The sequence below is a fragment of the Salvelinus alpinus genome, chromosome 15 (genome assembly GCF_045679555.1).
Source record: "Salvelinus alpinus chromosome 15, SLU_Salpinus.1, whole genome shotgun sequence".
NCBI classification, from domain to species: domain Eukaryota; kingdom Metazoa; phylum Chordata; class Actinopteri; order Salmoniformes; family Salmonidae; genus Salvelinus; species Salvelinus alpinus.
In genome coordinates this window covers 13,348,606-13,365,883 of record NC_092100.1, presented here as the reverse complement: position 1 = coordinate 13,365,883, position 17,278 = coordinate 13,348,606, and the positions used below count along the sequence as shown (strand labels likewise).

General features: G+C 41.4%; 1 protein-coding gene across 1 annotated transcript in view; it reads left to right on the top strand.

Annotated features, from left to right (window-relative positions):
* LOC139539512 (zinc finger protein GLIS1) overlaps positions 1-17,278 on the top strand; it is a 141,939-nt gene that overhangs the window by 97,553 nt on the left and 27,108 nt on the right. Inside the window, exons 5-7 of the mRNA XM_071342547.1 lie at positions 1,224-1,385; positions 4,528-4,638; positions 10,962-11,139. Coding sequence (XP_071198648.1) covers positions 1,224-1,385; positions 4,528-4,638; positions 10,962-11,139 — 451 coding nt within the window. The remainder of the gene's footprint in view (positions 1-1,223; positions 1,386-4,527; positions 4,639-10,961; positions 11,140-17,278) is intronic.

The following is a 17,278-nucleotide window of genomic DNA, read 5'->3' as shown; positions in this document are numbered from 1 at the left end:
ACAAACAAAACCCCACAAATTCTGACAAACTCCAAGCATTGATTATGCAAGAATGGGCTGCCATCAGTCAGGAAGTTAATTGACAGCATGGCAGGGCGGATTGCAGAGGTCTTGAAAAAGAAGGGTCAACACTGCAAATATTGACTATTTTTATCAACTTCATGTAATTGTCAATAAAAGCCTTTGACAGTTATGAAATGCTTGTAATTATACTCCAGTATTGTGACAAAAATATCTAAAGACACTGAAGCAGCAAATTTTGTGGAAATTAATATTTGTGTCATTCTCAAAACTTTTGGCCACGACTGTAACACTGTTTACTGTGCTGTACCACTGTTTACTGTACTGTACTGCACTGTACTATTGTTTACTGTACTGTACCACTGTTTACTGTACCACTGTTAACTGTACTGCACTGTACTACTGTTTACTGTACTGTACCACTGTTTACTGTACCACTGTTAACTGTACTGTACCACTGTTTACTGCACTGTACCACTGTTTACTGCACTGTACTACTGTTTACTGTACTGTACCACTGTTTACTTTACTGTACCACTGTTTACTGTACTATTTTTTAAAATATTTTATTATTTATTTAACCTTTATTTAACTTTAGTTAAGAACAAATTCTTATTTTCAATGACGGCCTAGTGGGTTAACTGCCTTGTTCATGGGCAGAATGACAGATTTTTTACCTTGGCAGCTCGGGGATTCGATCTAGCAACTGGCCCAACGCTCTAACCACTAGGCTACCTGCCGCCCCAACTGTAATGTACTACTGTTTACTGTACTGTACCATTGTTTACTGTACTGTACCACAGTTTACTGTACTACTGTTTACTGTACTGTACCACAGTTTACTGTTCTACTGTTTACTGTACTGTACCACTGTTTACTGTACTGTACCATTGTTTACTGTACTGTTCTATTGTTTACTGTACTGTACCATTGTTTACTGTACTGTACTACTGTGTACTGTACTACTGTACTGTACCGCCTTCATCTCATATTGATCTACTTTTCTTCCCCTGTCTCTCATCCTCTGTCCACCCTCTCTCCCTCTCTTCCTCTCACTCTGTCTCTTTCTCTCTGTGTTTTCCTGCTTGTGTGTGTGTGTGTGTGTGTGTGTGTGTGTGTGTGTGTGTGTGTGTGTGTGTGTGTGTGTGTGTGTGTGTGTGTGTGTGTGTGTGTGTGTCTATCCATCTATCCTCTCCTAACAGTTTGAGGGCTGCAACAAGGCCTTTTCCCGCCTGGAGAACCTGAAGATACATCTACGGAGCCACACGGGGGAGAAGCCCTACCTGTGCCAGCACCCCGGCTGCCAGAAAGCTTTCAGCAACTCCAGCGACCGGGCCAAGCACCAGCGCACTCACCTAGACACGGTCAGCACACATGGAGACAGTCTCCACTGGTTCTACTCTCCTCTACTCCCACCTCCCACGGCCTCTCTGCTGTAGATCATAGATCATGTCTATTAGAAAGGGTTAGAGTCATGGTTATATCCAGTCATGAACACTTACAGGTGCCCTAAAATAAGTGGAATGGGGTGATGTTGATGTTTGAACTCTTTAAAAAAAATAAAAAACTTTATTTAACTAGGCAAGTCAGTTAAGAACAAATTCTTATTTACAATGATGGTCTACCAAAAGGCAAAAGGCCTGCTGCGAGGACAGGGGCTGGGATTAAAAATATAAAATAAAGTAAAAAATATGGGACAAAACACACATCATGACAAGAGACACCACAACACTACATAAAGAGAGACCTAAGACAACAACATAGCATGGCAGCGACACATGAAAACACAGCGTAATAGCAACACAACGTGACAACACCATGGTAGCAACACAACATAGCAGCAGCACAACATGGTAGCAGCACAAAACATGCTACAAACATTATTGGGCATAAACAACAGCACAAAGGGCAAGAGGTGATCTGGTTTGTTATAGAAGTGCCAAGCACCACATGTCCAACCCTGGTTAGAGTGTATGTTGAGGCATCCGTAGAGTAGTATCAAACTTTTTTGGTTAGGATATTTGATGCTGCTACTCACATCATTGGAAGCAGAATGGAATTGTACACATTAAAGCGTTAGTGCCTATTACCAAGCTTAAATGCCCGTTTCCATCTCTTGACAGTATCACAGTTCTACTTGCACATTCATCTTCTGCACATCTTTCACTCCAGTGTTTAATTGTTATATTGTAATTATTTCGCCACTATGGCGTATTTATTGCCTTAACTCCCTTATCCTACCTCATTTGCACACACTGTAAATATACTTTTTCTATTATATTATTGACTGTATGTTTGTTGTGTAACTCTGTGTTGTTGTTTGTGTCTCACTGCTTTGCTTTATCTTGGCCGGGTCGCAGTTGTAAATTAGAATTTGTTCTCAACTAGCCCACCTGGTTAAATAAAGGTGAAATAAAAATACAAATTATTGAAACGTCAGTCAGTGAGTTACACTCCCTCCCTCTGGTGGCACGACATGCTACACACCATTTAAATATCCCTTCCATTATGCCGCGTTCAGAACAACTCGGGGGGAAAAACTATTTGTTTTGAACGGTCATCCAACTCAGAATTTCAAGTCGAAAAATCAGGCCTCTTTCTAGAGCTCTGACTTTCCGACTTTAAGATCACTGACGTTATGATTTGAACTCGTTTTTTTCCCGAGTTCCCAGTGGTTTTGAACGCGGCATTAGTCTGACGCGAGTCACAGTAAGTCAAATAACCAGCCGTTAGTTTAGCGTAGAGTGTTCTGCCTCAGACTTGTGTCTCTGCTACAGAGGGGAAAGCAATGACTGTGTATAAAGGAAAGGAACGCCTGAGTCAGCCACTACTCACTTCTCCTGTCTGTCACTCCTCCAACGATTTACTGTATCAGAGTCCACAGGCCTCAGCCAGCCTTGAGCCACCCAGCCTTACTACCGTATACACACTGCCAATTACACAGCCATTCCAGACGCTGATGGCCGCGCATTAGCGTCCTGCAGAGAGTCTAATTTCGCCGCTTGCCACCCTGCCAAACGCACTTTAGGGAAAAAATAATGTTAAACTGTAATGATATTTATACTAGACAGAAGTGTTCTTGTTTTTTTCTCTCTCGCTCGCTCTTTTCTCCACTTGTGGGTCTGTGTCAGGGCAGCGTTGCATTGGAATAACAAACAGGACGGAGATTAGTGGTGCTGAGAGCGGCTTGGAATAACGTGTTATTTACCGAAAAAAAGCGACGTAGGAACAGAGAGCTAATAAAGAGGTGTATCGCCTTTCACTTTAAAGGCTGCCTTATATTCCACTGTACAAAGAGAGAGAAAACAAGGGCAAAATCTCTATCAAGTGGCTACATGCAGTGTTTTCTAATTGCTAATATTGTGTGAAGATGAGGACATGTAATGACCACTGCTGTAGGGATGTTGCTTTGGTGATCACGTTTAGTGCCCTTCACATCTTTTGGTGCAGTTTGCACTTTAACTTTACTAGACCTTTATAAACCCTATAAAGAATGTCATCTTTATGCCAACAGTCTTCTATGGAGCACTGAAATGCTGCTTTATATTTGGCTACTTCAAAAATTTAAGAAAAACTGAACTCCTTCGAATTTTCTCTTCTCTCTCTTTCTTATTCCTTCTCTTGCATTCAATTTCTTCAGTTACTCTGTGTATTCTCAGCTGAAAGGTAGGAGTCTATTTTTGCTTTCTTATTTCATCAGATTTCATTCCTGTTGTGTGTCTGCATTATTGTTCTTGATTTTCTTCCTATTATTTTGCAAAATAATCAAATGCCTAATGCATACATGTTCTTGTGGTTTTATATGAATCAATATAGCAATGTTAGGTTTCTTTGACTGGTGGTTGTGGGTTTCATGGCGCTGTTATTATAGAATATAGTTGCTTTGAATCATATACTTATCATGTACTCATCATATACTTATCATGTACTCATCATATACTTATCATGTACTCATCATATACTTATTATGTACTCATCATATACTTATCATGTACTCATCATATACTTATCATGTACTCATCATATACTTGTCATGTACTCATCATATACTTGTCATGTACTCATCATATACTTATTATGTACTCATCAAATACTTATCATGTACTCATCATATACTTATCATGTACTCATCATATACTTATCATGTACTCATCATATACTTATCATGTACTCATCATATACTTATCATGTACTCATCATATACTTATCATGTACTCATCATATACTTATCATGTACTCATCATGTACTCATCATATACTCATCATGTACTCATCATATACTTATCATGTACTCATCATATACTTATCATGTACTCATCATATACTTATCATGTACTCATCATGTACTCATCATATACTTATCATGTACTCATCATATACTTATCATGTACTCATCATATACTTATCATGTACTCATCATATACTTATCATGTACTCATCATATACTTATCATGTACTCATCATATACTTATCATGTACTCATCATATATTTGTCATGTTCTATAGAAACCGTACGCATGTCAGATCCCTGGCTGCACCAAACGCTACACCGACCCCAGCTCTCTACGCAAACACGTCAAGATCCACTCCGCCAAAGAGCAACATGTGCATAGAAAGGTAGGACTTCCATTTAAGGACCAACATATTTACAGCTGTGACATACAGGTTGCAAAAAAGCCGGGAAGAGATTTTTGATGTGCCGATTCCATGGCACAGGGAAAACTGATACAAAACTGATACACAAAACAACGCTGAATTCAAAACTTTGAGTTTTTAAATTTAAATTACTATAGAAGATTATTGCAAAAAAACTGAATGTTATGTATATATGGGGGATACAACCACCACAGCTCTGCAGATTTTGCTGTGAAGAGACAGAATCATTAGATTCTTGTTTTGATAGACGGGAGGGGTTGAAGGTAGCTGAAGTTTTGTTTTGATAGACGGGAGGGGTTGAAGGTAGCTGAAGGGTGGGATAAAAAATAAATAATAATAATAATAAAGAGATGACTAATGTACAATCACCATGTCCGTGTACCGTGTCTGTAAAAGGTATACTATGTGTTAGCTGGAAGTAGAAGCTTAAGTATTGTGGTCCATTAGGTTTCTCCAATTACCGGATGGGGGTAGTGTTATATATATATATATATATACAAAAAATAAGTAAATATATATATATATATACAAACAAAAACAAAAATATATATACAAAAATATATATATATATGGAGGATTGAAAATGATACAAACAATTACATTGATAGAACCCACAGTCTATCTGCAAAATTAAAGCTGATCTACTTCCTAAAAATAAAATAGTAAATAAAATGAAATAAAAAGACACTCAGAGAGAGTGAGCAAAAATCTAAAAAGATACCCATATATCATACCAGTGGAGACCCAAGTCACTTTAAATCGGAGGAAGGGCTCATTGTAATGGTTTGAAAGGAATGAATGAATTGGTATACCATTCCAGCCATTACTTTGGGCCATCCTCCTTTTACCAGCCTCCACTGTCTTACACTATACATATTATGAACAGGAACTGAGCATGTTAGGACTCTTATTGATCTTGTCAGGCCACATGTATCACAAATGTATAGTTGCCATGGCACCCTAGTAGCAGCCTAAGCAGAGAGCTCCTGTATATATGTACATTTCGTTATTAAGTGTTTTAATGGTTGTTTTAAATCAGCTATTTTGTTTTTGATAACAATGAGTTGTTATGACATATCTGTTGGTTTTAACCCACAGATTTATAGATTGACTGGCAGGTCAACTCTTTTTGGCATGCCTAGCTAGCTGGCTAATGTTTTTGTTTAAATGATGCATCTGGACACAGTACCAGCTTTTTGTTTCACCTGGCTGCTGGTTCCTGATCTTCTGAGAACATCATTTGAGGAGTCACCTGAAGCTTGAGATGAATGGGAGATACACCAGAGGAATGCAGTGCTGAGGCAGAAGACCCGTAGTGAGGACGACTGGCTACTACTTTGAACTGTGTGTGGTGAGCTACACGCCTCAGGCTGGTTCCCAGAGTAGCCCACAACAAGATCGTCACCAGGCATTTTAATCAACCATCTCCCTGACCACCTTCCTCTGATCAAGCCACGAACTCTCCCTCTCCATCTTTGGACGACGCATGCACTCAAAGACTTGGCCACTATTGGTTGAGTTAGCTAGCTATAGCTAGGCTACTCATGATGTTGTATTGGTGGCGCTAGCTAGCTATAGCTAGGCTTCTCATGATGATGTATTGGTTGCGCTAGCTAGCTATAGCTAGGCTACTCATGATGATGTATTGCTTGTTTATTTTTTGCTTTTGAAGCTCTTTGAGATTTCTTTCTGTCATGAAAAGCTCTATAGAAGTTTAATAAATTATTATTATTATTATACTGAACAAAACCATAAACACAGCATGTAAAGTGTTGGTCCCATGTTTCATGAGCTGAAATAAAAGATCCCAGAAATGTTCCATACGCACAAAAACTTATTTCCCAAAAAGGTTTACATCCCTGTTGGTGAGCATTTCTCCTTTGCCAACATAATCCAGGTGTAGCATATCAAGAAGCTGATTAAACAGCATGATCATTACACAGGTGCACCTTGTGCTGGGGACTATCAAAGGCCACTCTAAAATGTGCAGTTTTGTCACTCAACACAATGCCACAGATGCAATTGGCATGCTGACTGCAGGAATATCCACTAGAGCTGTTGCCAGATAATTTTAAATTAATTTCTCTACCAGAAGCCGCCTCCAACAGTCACCACGTCCGCCGAAGTCGGTCCCTCTCCTTGTTCGGGCGGCGTTTGGCGGTCGACGTCACCGGTCTTCTAGCCATCGCCACTCCACCTTTCATTTTCCATTTGTTTTGTCTTGGTTTTCCGCACACCTGGTTCACATTCCCTCATCTGACTAAATGTATATTACCCTCTGTTCCCCCCATGTCTGTGTGTGGAATTGTTTGTTTGTTACGTGTGGTTCGCATCAGGCTAGTTTGGCCGGGTATGTGTTTGACCCGTATGTTTTGTTTATTGTACCGTTTGTGTACTTTGGGCATTATCGCTGTTTTCCTTGGGCATGAATAAAGTGCGCCTGTTGTCACCCATCTCTGCTCTCCTGCACCTGACTTCAACCAGTTGCACACATCGTGACACCAACGTTGTTTTAGAGAATTTGGCAGTAAGTCTAACCGGACTCACAACCACAGACCACATGTAACCACACCAGCCCAAGACCTCCACATCCAGCTTCTTCACCGGGGTTATGATCTGAGACCAGCCACCCGGACAGCTGATGAAACTGTTGGTTTGCCGAAGAATTTCTGCACAAACTGTCAGAAACCGTCTAAGGGAAGCTCATCTGCATTCTCCTTGTCCTCACCAGGGTCTTTACCTGACTGCAGTTCGGCGTCGTAACAGACTTCAGTGGGCAATTGCTCATCTTCAATGTCCACTGGCACGCTGGAGAAGTGTGCTCTTCAAGGATGAATCACGGTGTCAACTGTACCTGGCAGACGGCAGACAGAGTGATCCTTGATACCTTGATTAATCCGTGAAGAGCACCAGTTGCCAGTGGACATCGAAGGCAATTTGAATGCACAGAGATACCGTGACAAGATCCTGAGGCCCATTGTCGTGCCATTCATCCGCCGCCATCACCTTATGTTTCAGCATGATAATGCACAGCCCCATGTCGCAAGGATCTGTACACAATTCCTGGAAGCTTCCATGGCCTGTATACTCACCAGACATGTCACCACCCATTGAGCAGGTTTGGGATGCTCTGGATCGACGTGTACGACAGCGTGGTCCAGTTCCTGCCAATATTAAGCAACTTCGCACAGCCATTGAAGAGGAGTGGGACAACATTCCACAGGCCATAATCAACAGCCTGATCAACTCTATGTGAAGGAGATGTGTCACGCTGCGTGAACCAAATGGTGGTCACACCAGATACTGACTGGTTTTCTGATCCACGGCCCTACCTTTTTTTAAAGGTATTTGTGACCAACAGATGCATATCTGTATTCCCAGTCATGTAAAATCCATAGATTAGGGCCTAATGAATTTATTTAAATTAATGGATTTCCTTAAATGATCTGTAACTACAATCTTTTAAATTGTTGCATGTTGCGTTTATATTTTTGTGTATAAATGTCCCCAGTAGGTCTAATCCCAGCCGTGTATTTAGAGAGTAGGGACATTGAGGTTTCTGCATTGTGATGCATTTACATGACACTGCAACATGCTATGGCAGCCATGTTAGCACCCCATTAACATTATATGGGGATATATTTAAATAATGCTATGTAACTGAAAATTCTACAACTTTCTAAATACATGGCTCGTGGTGTAATCATCTCCAGTCCAGTGCTTATTCTTCATCACAGCTCCATACAGTTGGATTAATTTAGTTTAGCCTTTGAAAACCTTTGAAATTCCTGGACAATAGATCAGGTTTGACCACATCGTGTTCATGGTCCACATCACATTCTTCTGCTGATAAATATGGGGCATATTTATCAGCAGAGAGAGAGAATGGTCTCATTGTTGTTGAAAGGGCCTGAATGTCGTCGGCCGGGCCTGAATGATGTGTTCCTTTGCTTAGCTGTAAAACGGAAACACATGTGAGGCTTATACCATTGTTAATACGCTGTAGCTAGAGCAGAATAGTGTCCAGATGCTGTGGACAAATGTCAAACAAACCTTCTCGCTCCATCTCGGAGCAGAAAAAAATGAATTATGTCATGTTTTGAAAGGCAGAGGCACAATTAGACTTGATGAATTGTTGCAAGGGGCTTGTAAGGAAGGGTATCCAATCACGACGTGTTCAAATGATAATTTAACTAATGATTGTCGAATTGATCAGTGATATGTAAAGACAGCAATCCATCTGCACTCGGATATCTAAATAATGTCTAATAAATACCTCGCGCCAAGTCAAATATCAAATCCAGACTGGCTTTTCAATCCATCCTGAATGAATTCCATGGCAGCCCTGGCATACTAATCTGTTAGGATATCTTTGTGTGAGGTATCGCACACTTCCAACCACATATCCATCCTGTTGGCTTGCTTCGTGGGTGTGTCCAACCTGTAAACGAGATAATGGATGGACAGAGGGATGAATAGAATGATAGATGGTTGGATTGGTTGTCCTTATCCTCTCTTTCTCCTGGTTCTAATAAGAGGGCTGTCTGTGGTTGTGAAGCTGGCCTCTAAGCCTGCTATTACCTTTAAGTCTCTGTGGTTGAGATGTCACTAGTAATTAACTGATGCACTGCTTTATTAAAGATTGTTGTGCTTGTTGGCCAGTTTACACAAATGGCTATTTTTTATACCATATTTCCTTATGTTACTGATGTCAGCTCCTTCTGGCAGAGCTACAGCGTTAATGTCCTGGTAGAGGGTTGACGTTACACTACATTACAGTCATTTAGCATATGCCCTAACACAATGTGAGAGACTGACATTCAGTGTAGTTTAGTGTAGCTTATGTGTAGAAATCTGTAGTGTAATTAGGGATCAAACCCACAAACCTTAAGTAGTTAGCACTGTGGGCTAATCAACTAATCATTCTGGTTAGAGGGACAAAAGTCTCACCTATCCCTTCACTCCAGTCACTGTCCAGACACAGCATATTGGCCTTGTCCTTCAGCATAAAATCAGGTATTCTGTATGACAAACCTTGATGTTAACATCCTGACGTTACCTCAGATCTAATGGAACATGTGACATTACCTCAGATCTAATGCAACATCCTGACGTTACCTCAGATCTAATGGAACATCTAACATTACCTCAGATCTAGTGGAACATCTGATATTACCTCAGATCTAATGGAACATGTGACATTACCTCAGATCTAGTGGAACATCTGATATTACCTCAGATCTAGTGGAACATGTGACATTACCTCAGATCTAGTGGAACATCTGATATTACCTCAGATCTAATGGAACATGTGACATTACCTCAGATCTAATGCAACATGTGACATTACCTCAGATCTAGTGGAACATCTGATATTACCTCAGATCTAGTGGAACATCTGATATTACCTCAGATCTAATGGAACATGTGACATTACCTCAGATCTAATGCAACATCTGACATTACCTCAGATCTAATGGAACATGTGACATTACCTCAGATCTAATGCAACATCTGACATTACCTCAGATCTAATGGAACATCTGACATTACCTCAGATCTAGTGGAACATCTGACATCACCTCAGATCTAATGCAACATCTGACATTACCTCAGATCTAATGGAACATCTGACATCACCTCAAATGTAAAGGTACATCTGCAGAGTAAAGGAAACGACATGGTTTTTAGAATGCAATGCTCTGGCTTGGGTTGTACTACAGTCCACTATAACATTTTACGACAGTGTAACTCACTGTGCTGATGTATAGAACAGAGTAAAACTGATCTATTTGACAGACTACCTATCATTTTGATGTATATTACCTTGAGACCACTGCTAGCTACATAAACCCAGGGGTGGGATTAGAATTTGGACTTAGATTGGTAACTGACTAAAATCAGTGGGAATGCAGGAATTCAGCTCAGAAACATGTTTGACATGTAAAAATAATGATTGCACTTTAGGACCTCTGTTCCCACGCATTCTGCCCCAATTCCACCCCACATGATAGTCTGCAGTTTAATGTGTGTTCGCGTGCCCAGATACCATTGGCAGAGAGACAGGTTTTCACTTTTCACGTCTTGGCTTTACATTGGTATGCAAGATGTCCAAACAAACATTGAAATTCATGCATGACTCAAAGGAAAAACAAATCATATCTCTTCCACTCCAACATCCAATGAGGGCACTGCTCCCGCTCAATTGTATTTTCATTTTGTTCACTTTGTCTTCTTGACCACTTGTATTGTACAGTAACCCTGTCTCTCTGTTTGATTGACAGCTGAGGCCGTTCCCCCACCTGGAGCAGGACGTCCTGAGTGAGTGTCTGTCGGTGCAGCACTTGCAGGGCTCCGCCCCCTCCCAGCACCAGCACCTGAACTGCCCTACCCCCTCGCAGCAGCACCTGTTCAATGGGAAAGACGGCCGCTCCCCCGGACTGGGACAAGACATCTTCACAGGTGCACACCGGAGGTCACTCTATCCCCTAACCACTAACCCCTGGCCTCTAACCTTTAACCCCAGATCCTAGTACTTCAGGTAGAATTTGCCTGTAGTGGCAGATTTAGGATCAGCTTAGCCTTTCCAATTCTTAACCGTAATCATTAAGGAGGGAAATGCAAGACTGACCCTAGGTCAGTGTGTAGGTGCAACTTCATCCTACTCTGACCACATATGTGACCAATCCACCAACACACTGATCTACAGTTGAAGTCGGAAGTTTACATACACCATAGCCAAATACATTTAAACTAAGTTTCTGACATTTAATCCTAGTAAATATTCCCTGTCTTAGTTCAGTTAGGATCACCACTTTATTTTAAGAATGTGTAATGTCAGAATAATAGTAGAGAGAATTATTTAATTTCAGCTTTTATTTCTTTCATCACATTCCCAGTGGGTCAGAAGTTTACATACACTCAATTAGTATTTGGTAGGATTGCCTTTAAAATTGTTTAACTTGGGTCAAACATTTCGGGTATCCTTCCACAAGCTTCCCACAATAAGTTGGGTGAATTTTGGCCCATTCCTCCTGACAGAGCTGGTGTAACTGAGTCAGGTTTGTAGGCCTCCTTGCTCGCACACTCTTTTTCAGTTCTGCCGACAAATTTTCTATAGGATTGAGGTCAGGGCTTTGTGATTGCCACTCCAATACCTTGACTTTGTTGTCCTTAAGCCATAACTTTGGAAGTATGCTTGGGGTCATTGTCCATTTGGAAGACCCATTTGCGACCAAGCTTTAACTTCCTGACTGATGTCTTGAGATGTTGCTTCAATATATCCACATAATTTTCCTCCCTCATGAAGCCATCTATTTTGTGAAGTGCACCAGACCCTCCTGCAGCAAAGCACCCCCACAACATGATGCTGCCACTCCCGTGCTTCACGGTTGGGATGGTGTTCTTCGGCATACAAGGCTCCCGCATTTTCCTCCGAACATAACAATGGTCATTTTGGCCAAACAGTAATATTTTAGATTCATCAGACCAGAGGACATTACTCCAAAAAGTACGATCTTTGTCCCCATGTGCAGTTGCAAACCGTAGTCTGGCTTTTTTATGGCGGTTTTGGAGCAGTGGCTTCTTCCTTGCTGAGCGGCCTTTCAGGTTATGTCGATATAGGACTCGTTTTACTGTAGATATAGATACTTTTGTACCTGTTTTCTCCAGAATCTTCACAAGGTCCTTTGCTGTTGTTCTGGGATTGATTTGCACTTTTCGCACCAAAGTACGTTCATCTCTAGGAGACAGAACGTGTCTCCTTCCTGAGCGGTATGACGGCTACGTGGTCCCATGGTGTTTATATTTGCGTAGTATTGTTTGTACAGATGAATGTGGTACCTTCAGGCTTTTGGAAATTGCTACCAAGGAGCTGATTTATTTTGATTTTCCCATGATGTCAAGCAAAGAGGCACTGAGTTTGAAGGTAGGCCTTGAAATACATCCACAGGTACACCTCCAATTGATTCAAATTATGTCAATTAGCCTATCAGAAGCTTTTAAAGCCATGACATCATTTTCTGGAATTTTCCAAGCTGTATAAAGGCACAATCAACTAAGTGTAGGTAAACTTCTGACCCACTGGAATTGTGATACAGTGAATTCTAAGTGAAATAATCTGTCTGTAAACAATTGTTGAAAAAATTACTTGTGTCAAGCACAAAGTAGATGTCCTAACCGACTTGCCAAAACTATAGTTTGCTAACAAGAAATTTGCGGAGTGGTTGAAAAACGAGTTTTAATGACTCCAACCTAAGTGTATGTAAACTTCCGACTTCAACTGTATCTTTCATACTACAGTAAACTTTGACATTTGAAATGATGGCAGACACTGTCCCAGCACTGATTTCCTGTTATGAAGACAATATTGGCCTGAGTGTGTTAATCTCAATCTCATGCTGAATTTGATACTGATACTAATTAATTAGACCTGATTCGGTTTAGAAACAAGTCCTCTGTGTTTTACAGGAAAATGTTAGCTCCACTTTCCCTGGATCAGACTATTTTCCATTTGAAAAGACTGGGTGTAAATTAAACTGAGAAGTACAATATTAGTAAAGAACATCTGCAAAAAACGAACAATTGTGATTTGCAAATAAAACTGACCTCCGATTCACATTCAAAAAGTGCTGACTTTTTTATTAAACTTGGAAATCTCTGAGATCCTATAGACTATAGTAGTAAGCCAGTGACTTGTGAAAGAGAGGTTGATGACCAGGAAGAAATATAGTGGTACTATGGAGGAAAGGAGAGATGTCCTGCAGTGTTCACAATTTATGGACACATCTGCCATTGTTTGCTAAGTTAGTCCAATCCAGACGCCCCATCGTTCTCTCTTATTGTTACGGGAACACAATGCACACTTACTGGGGGGACTATAAAAGCTCAAGTTGTTTTTGATTATTGAATCGATACTTTCAATCTTGGCTTCTTTCCTTCCCTCTACCTTGAGTGGATGTGTTGCAAATGGTTTCTAGGCAAGAGCTTTTGTGTTGGTGTGGCCGTATTAGTTGATTAAGAGGCGTTCGACAACGCTGTGTTTGTTAGGGTTGAAGAAGAAGTGATGAGTCTTCACCTTCGCATGTGTTGGACTTTGTTCTCTGAGGGAGGATAGTCAGCAGGATTGGCAAAGTAGGAGACTCTACGATGTTAACACTTTTAGAGCTGACAGTGAGTAACACTTCTAGAGCTGGCAGTGAGTAACACTTTTAGAGCTGGCAGTGCGTGAGTGTGTAGAGTCCTGTGAGTGTGCATGTCCTCCCTTAAGGCTGTCTCATCGTTGCCGGTGATCAGGCCTTCCACCGTTGTGTCGTCAGAAAATTTGATGATGATGTTGGAGTCATGCATGGCCATGTAGTCATGGGTGAACAGGGAGTACAGGAGAGGACTAAGCACACATCCCTGTGGGGCCCCATGTTGAGTGTCAGCATGACGGAGGGGATGTTGCCTACCCTCACCACCTGGGGTCGGCCTGTCAGGATGTCCAGGTTCAGTTGCATAGCGATGTGTTCAGTCCCAGGGTCCTAAGCTTGTTGATGAACTTGGGTGGGACAATGGTGTTGAACGCTGAGCTGTAGTCAATGAACAGCATTCTCACATAGCTATTCCTCTTATCTAGGTGGTTGAGGGCAGTGTGGAGTACAATTGAGATTGCGTCGTCTATGGATCTGTTGGGGCGGTATGCAAATTGGAGTGGGTCTAGGGTGGCTGGGATGGTGGAGTTAACGTGTGCCATAACCAGCCTCTCAAAGCACTTCATGATTACAGATGTGAGTGCTACAGGGCTGTAGTCATTGTGGCATGAAGCATTAGAGTTCTTGGGAACAGGAATGATGGTGGTCAGCTTGAGACATGTGGGGATTACAGACTGGTACAAGGAGAGGTTGAAATTACCGTGAATATGCCTGCCAGTTGATTTGCGCATGCTCTGAGAACGCGCCCTGGAATATTGTTCGGCCCTGCGGCCTTGCGAGTGTTGATCTGATTAAAGACCTTACTCACGTTGTCCTCGGAGATCGAGATCACACAGTCCTCTGGTTCGGCGGGGGCCCTCACGCACAGTACTGTGTTGTTATTGTCAAAGCGTGCATAAAATGCATGAGTTTGTCTAGAAGAGAGGGATCATTTGGCGTATCACAGCTGGGACTTCCTTTGTAATCCGTAATAGACTGTAGCCCCTGCCACATGCGGCTGGCGGTGGAGCCTGTGTAATATGATTCCACCTTATTCCTATATTGTCCTTTTGTTCATTTGATGACTCTACAGAGGTCATAGTGGGGCTTCTTGTACTTGTTCCTGTTTTCATATGCAGCCTCAGGGTTGTCTGTGATAGCCCTGCGTGCTGTAGCCCAATCCTTTAGTTTAGAGCCAACCTCTGTGTTAATCCAGGGCTTTTGATTGGGGAGGCAGCGAACCTTCACTGTGCGGACAATGTCGCTGATGCATTTCCTTATGAAGCTAGTGACGGCTGTGGTTAGCTCGTCAATTTTATCGGCAGTGTCTTCAGAACATATTCCAATCAACACTAGCAAAGCAGTCTGTAGCATAATCTCTGATTCTGATGTCCATTTCTCAACAGAGCGAGTCACACTTACTTCCTGTTTGAGCTTCTGCTTGTAGACAGGAAGCATGAGCATGGAGTCATGATCTGATTTGCCAAATGGCGGACGAGGGAGGGCCTTGTATGCTTGTTTGTGAGTAAAGTAACAGTGGTCTCAGACTTTATCGCCCCTAGTGGCGAAGGAGACGTGTTGATGAAAGTTGGGCATCACGTGTTTTAATGACGTGGAATTAAAATCTCCGGCCACAAGAAAGGCAGCCTTCGGGTTCACGTTTTTCTGCTTGTTTATAGCCTCATACAGTTTGTTAAATGCCAGCCTGTTATATTTCTTGTCCTGAGGTAGAATGTAGACAACAGTCACGATAACAGCTGAAAACTCCCTCGCGAGGTATGAAGGGTCGACATTTTACCATCAGGTATTCCAAGACCGGTGAACAATGAGTCGAGACTTCCACTGCGCTCGAGTCAGCACACTATTTGTTGTCGATGAAGAGACAACCCTCTCCCCCTCTCGATTTCCTTAATCATTTACTGATTTTGTATTAATAATTTCTTTACAACACATTCAACATATCACACTAACCAAACAACAACAAACAAAAAAACACATGTAAACGCATGACACCATTTTTCTCTCTCCTATTTTGACTTATTCACATTTTAATACTTTCCTTTTCTTTGCACAATTTCATCCTAAAAAACATTTGAAATACAAATGTTGCATATATGGATTGTCCTGCAACAGAATTTTAAGAACAATAAATAAATAGGTAATTAATATTATTATTTCTCATTATCTACATTATTTGTATAAATGTACACTACCGGTCAAAACTTTTAGAACACCTACTTATTCATTGTAGAATAATAGTGAAGACATCAAAACTATGAAATAACACATATGGTATCATGTAGAATTTATCACTATAGCTCCCGAGCTACCCTTTGCCTTGATGACAGCTTTGCACACTCTTGGCATTCTCTCAACCAGCTTCATGAGGTAGTCACCTGGAATGCATTTCAATTAACAGGTGTGCCTTCTTAAAAGTTAATTTGTGGAATTTATTTCCTTCTTAATGCATTTGAGCCAATCAGTTCTGTTGTGACAAGGTATGGGGGTATACAGAAGATAACCCTATTTGATAAAAGACCAAGACCATATTATGGCAAGAACAGCTCATATAAGCAAAGAGAAACGACAGTCCATCATTACTTTAAGACATGAAGGTCAGTCAATGTGGAAAATTTCTAAAACTTTTCAAGTTTCTTCAAGTGCAGTCGAAAAAACCATCAAGCGCTGTGATGAAACTGGCTCTCATGAGGACCGCCACAGGAAAAGAAGACCCAGAGTTACCTCTGCTGCAGAGGATAAGTTCATTAGAGTTAACTGCACCTAAGATTGCAGCCCAAATAAATGCTTCACAGAGTTCAAGTAACGGACACATCTCAACATCAACTGTTCAGAGGAGACTGCGTGAATCAGGCCTTCATGGTTAAATTGCTGCAAAGAAACCACTACTAAAGGACACCAATAAGAAGAAGAGACTTGCTTGGGCCAAGAAACACGAGCAATGGACATTAGACCAGTGGAAATTTCTCCTTTGGTCTGGAGTCTAAATTTAAGATTTTTGGTTCCAACCGCCGTGTCTTTGTGAGACGCGGTATACGTGAACGGATGATCTCCGCATCGGTATTTCCTACCGTAAAGTATGGAGGAAGAGGTTTTATGGTGTGGGGGTGCTTTGCTGGTGACACTGTCTGTGATTTATTTAGAATTCAAAGGCACACTTAACCAGCATGGCTACAACAGCATTCTGCAGCGATATGCCATCTCATCTGGTTTGCGCTTAGTGGGACTATCATTTGTTTTTCAACAGGACAATGACCCAACACACCTCCAGGCTGTGTAAGGGATATTTTACCAAGAAGGAGAGTGATGGAGTGCTGCAACAGATGACCTGGCCTCCACAATCACCAGACCTCAACCAAATTCAAATGGTTTGGGATGAGTCGGACTGCAGAGTAAAGGAAAAGCAGCCA